The following is a 3,869-nucleotide window of genomic DNA, read 5'->3' as shown; positions in this document are numbered from 1 at the left end:
CGTGTTTTAATAGTTGTAAGGCCGGCCATGCGGTGAACACCTTGAAACAACCAGTTGAACGTCACGAAGAGACAACCAGATGGTGGATGAAGACATAAATAGAGGGGAAGTGTAAGTTGCGCAGCCTTTGAAATGCTTCCTGTTCGGTAGGTTGAACTTCTACTTCCATTTGCTGGACGAAGTACCCACTGAGGGGATCGCTGGCAGATCTTGCCTCCTTCCTTCAAGGTTCTTTCTTCAAAGAATAACAAATGAAAAGTGCTTATTTGGTATGCTTTGACAATAAGGATTTCATTTGCCTTCTCACTTTGGTCTAAACATTTTCTTCGGGAGTTACACGAAAGCGAAAACTTTGATGTGCTGTCCTAAGGTGTCACTTGTTGATTTCATTCGGCTTGTCACTTAAAGGATCAAGCTAAATGAATGCCCTTGTCTTTCGCCATGGAGGAATACTGTTCCCTCATCTACCTGTGAACCCTCATGTCATGAGGTGTTAGTTGAGTCTGCTGCCCGTCTGCTGACAAAGTCATCTAAGTTTGTCTCCGCGGCATTGTGGTTAGGCGGACCGTCGGTGTTGGCAATGCAGAAGTAACCGCTCGTCCGTCGTGTCTAAATTGAGTGGTGCGCCAGTATTTCATCTCAGTACATGGGTTTCCCATTCACCAAAAATAGACTGGAAGGTGTAAAAGGTCAATTTTTTGCTCTTTACATCGCCTATTCGGTCACTTATTGACAAGAAATGAGGAAGTTGCTTCTGAGTTGACTTTCTTGTCTAAAGACCAAACAACTTACTTGCGGCCCACCTCACTCACGAAAAGACTGCTTTGAGATTGTGTGGGTGCACAGCAGAATGGATTACGTTCTGCTACGTACACTGGAAGTTGTTACATTAGATCTAGAGCTAGGAGAGAGAGGATTGGAGGGGAGGCGATACTGCGTCTGTCTCATTGATTTTTTTTCACCTTTTCCCAAAGCAGGAATTGTCATCTTCTCTTGGTGCTTTTTAGCAATCAGGATGGATGGCTAACACGTAAAGAGAGAAGTATAAACAGAGGTGAGCTAGACGAGGTCTTTTGTTCTTCCTTTCTAGTTGCTAGCAATATCTATGACTTCTAGGTGGTCATTCTAGCCCCTTAGTTGCAAAACTTTTTATGATTTCCTTTCTTTTGATTATTCTATACCATTTAATGACTAACTTCCTATCTCATTACTCCTTCTGACTATGTTGTTTCCACTTAAGTGGGCATGGTTGATGGAAATAGCCGAAAGAGTGCTAACAAATATTAACTTATCCTTAGTAAGAAAAGTAATTGTCCAGCGCCCTCATTTGGACAATTCTTGTCTTAATTCTACTTAAAAAGTCCAAAGGAACGCACGACTTGGCCAGTGAATGCACCTCTTGATCGTTTTGCTAGTGGGGGATAAAAACGGGGGCTAAACAGTTGCTTCTAAATTATTTGAGCTATTCGTTGCTCTTCCACAGCCAAGTCGTAGCAGTAAATGATTAACTAAGGGGACAAGCTCGGTTAGCTAACATGTTCAGAGTGTTCTGCAATGCTTGATGTTCGTGAAGGGAGCTAAATTTCTCAACTGTATTCCACAGAGCAAACAAGCTAAAAAATAATGCCTAATTGCAGCTTTGCATATCTAAATTGCATTTACTCTTCCCTTCATCTTTCCAAGAAGACATAGACAAGTGCTATTTTAATGAATGTTCCATCAAGTGGTTTTGTCCTGTTCATCCACTGCCACTGATGTCCTTTTCTCGAAAATGAATTACATTTCCTTCTTTTCTCTAATCACTTTGTTAATTATATCCGTTGCATCCAATTTGGCTAAAATGTACGTGACTTGGCATTACATTCACTGTATTCTTCTTCATCGTCCACGTGCTGTAGACTTCTTCTTTAGAAAATGTCTAGGCCATCTTAATCCAATCGTGCCATTCAAGACGTTTCACTTGAGCACTTAATGTGCTGCAAAGAGCACTTTTTGGGGTGGAAGTGTGTCTCATCAGCTGTAACGCCCCTCTTATTCCGCCAAACTCTCTGATTTTGTGGATGCACAACCCTTCTTATGATTTCTTAATACTTGTGGAATCAATTATGACCAAAATGCTTTGTCAGTTTTGCAACGTCCTCTTTTATTGCACTTTTATAACAAAGCCTAAAAACACGTACCCTTTAAAAGGAAAACATCTCAAAAGCCATCATTCTTATACATCAAAATTATTTCAAATCATGACTCTGATCCCACCAGGATGGAAACGTAAATTCCTAATCATATTTGTTAGCGAAAATCTTAAGGCATATTTGAAAAGCTGATCATCACTGAAAAATGCTTAAAAAGGCTCTTACAGAACTACGATCTGCAACAATTTCGACATGATGCATATTTGCAGGTGTTTTAGGGATTCAGAACAACTTGATCGCCTGTGTCATTGTCGTCTTCCACTGCATCATCTCCTCTAGCATAGTGGGCGCTGACAGCATCCTCGCCCGCATGGTTGAAGTATTCAGTGATAACTTTGGCAAAGAAGCATCTAAAAAGGAGTTAACACTGTGCAGAGAGGGAGGTCTTTTTCCTCCTTTAATCTTTTTTCCACTCCTTTCTCATTCTCTTCACAGTTATGTGGAACTGTGTATCATGGGCCATGTGTCAACGGCTTGGCAGATTCTCAGCGTCTTTGGTGGTGACTCGCTAGATGTTCGACTGATTGGCTTATAGACAGTAGAGCATTTGGGCAAAAGCTAGAATTTAAAACTTATGTGAGTTATTACTAAGGTAAATTCAAAAAAACAAAGTGTCTGAGATTGCATGTCAAGGTAAAAAGTGTGTTGATAGTGCGTCAAGTCATCCCTGATGATGTCTTATGGCACTTATTCCTAAGGGGGATTTTGCTTTTATGTACGGGGCAAGGGAAGGCGTTAGCCACAAACAAGGCTCCATACGGCCATTCTGGATGCCAAAACCGCCCAGAAGGTAGAGCAGCTAGCGCCGCTTAGTACATAGCTTAAACCGGCCACGTCCTGCTGTTCGTAATCTTACTATCTGTACCTCTGCTGATGTGATAGTGACTCAAGGATTGTGTACGTTTGGATGTCAGGGGATTCCCATGCATAGAAGGGGCTGCATGAATTCATCTTACGGACTCATTCCTCATCCAAACACAAAGAGGTATTGTGGATCAACGCAACAGTCTGCAGTTGTATTTCCATTTCAAATAGGTGGGTGGATAGCAAAATGGTTCAAGACCATTAAGTAGAGCTGACGCCGGTGTGTTCCTACTTCGTTTGTTTCACAATCGGTTTGACAATTATGCTGTAGATCGCCTGGATAAGGTGTGACTTCCTGTAGCAGAATGACAGCCCGTAGGCCTGAACGTCCATCAGTCAGCCATTCACTTCACGCACATTTATTTGATGGTTGGCCGACTTTTGATGGCAGTAGAAGTATTGTATCTTCACCTGGGGTTCGGTGAACCACCACACGCAACATCAGTCAACCCTAAGCAATCAAAGTACAAACTCACCGTCAGAAACATCAATTTATTGCCTGATGGTCAAGACATGTCTCCCTCCTCATGAGTTTGCCTGCTGGAGAGAATCATTCGCTTTCAACTCCACACCTCTTCACTAAGATGTGACAGTATGTCGTGCACTGAAACAGTTTCCTCTTCCACCATTGCAGTCAAGTCTAGTCAGTTAGATGGAAGTCATATTTGACAAGTTTGACACCACCATGATAACTCCATTTGCACTTTTCGTGAGATGGAAGCGATACACCTACCATCAAATTCGACCCATCATCATCACCATAATTCCACTACCTCCGGACACTCATATGATTTCCTACTAAATAGGTCACAC

General features: G+C 42.0%; 1 protein-coding gene across 1 annotated transcript in view; it reads left to right on the top strand. All coding sequences in view use genetic code 11, as the record gives it.

Annotated features, from left to right (window-relative positions):
- The window catches only part of EGR_10519 (hypothetical protein), a gene marked incomplete at both ends in the record, with an annotated part of 2,913 nt that extends 941 nt beyond the window's left edge, over positions 1–1,972 (top strand). The window contains one exon of the mRNA XM_024499768.1: positions 1,725–1,972. Within this exon, the coding sequence (XP_024345822.1) occupies positions 1,725–1,972 (248 nt within the window). The remainder of the gene's footprint in view (positions 1–1,724) is intronic.
- Positions 1,973–3,869: the final 1,897 nt, after the last annotated feature.

This window comes from Echinococcus granulosus (genome assembly GCF_000524195.1).
Source record: "Echinococcus granulosus chromosome Unknown EG_S00228, whole genome shotgun sequence".
Taxonomy (NCBI): domain Eukaryota; kingdom Metazoa; phylum Platyhelminthes; class Cestoda; order Cyclophyllidea; family Taeniidae; genus Echinococcus; species Echinococcus granulosus.
This window is presented reverse-complemented; position numbering and strand designations above follow the sequence as displayed.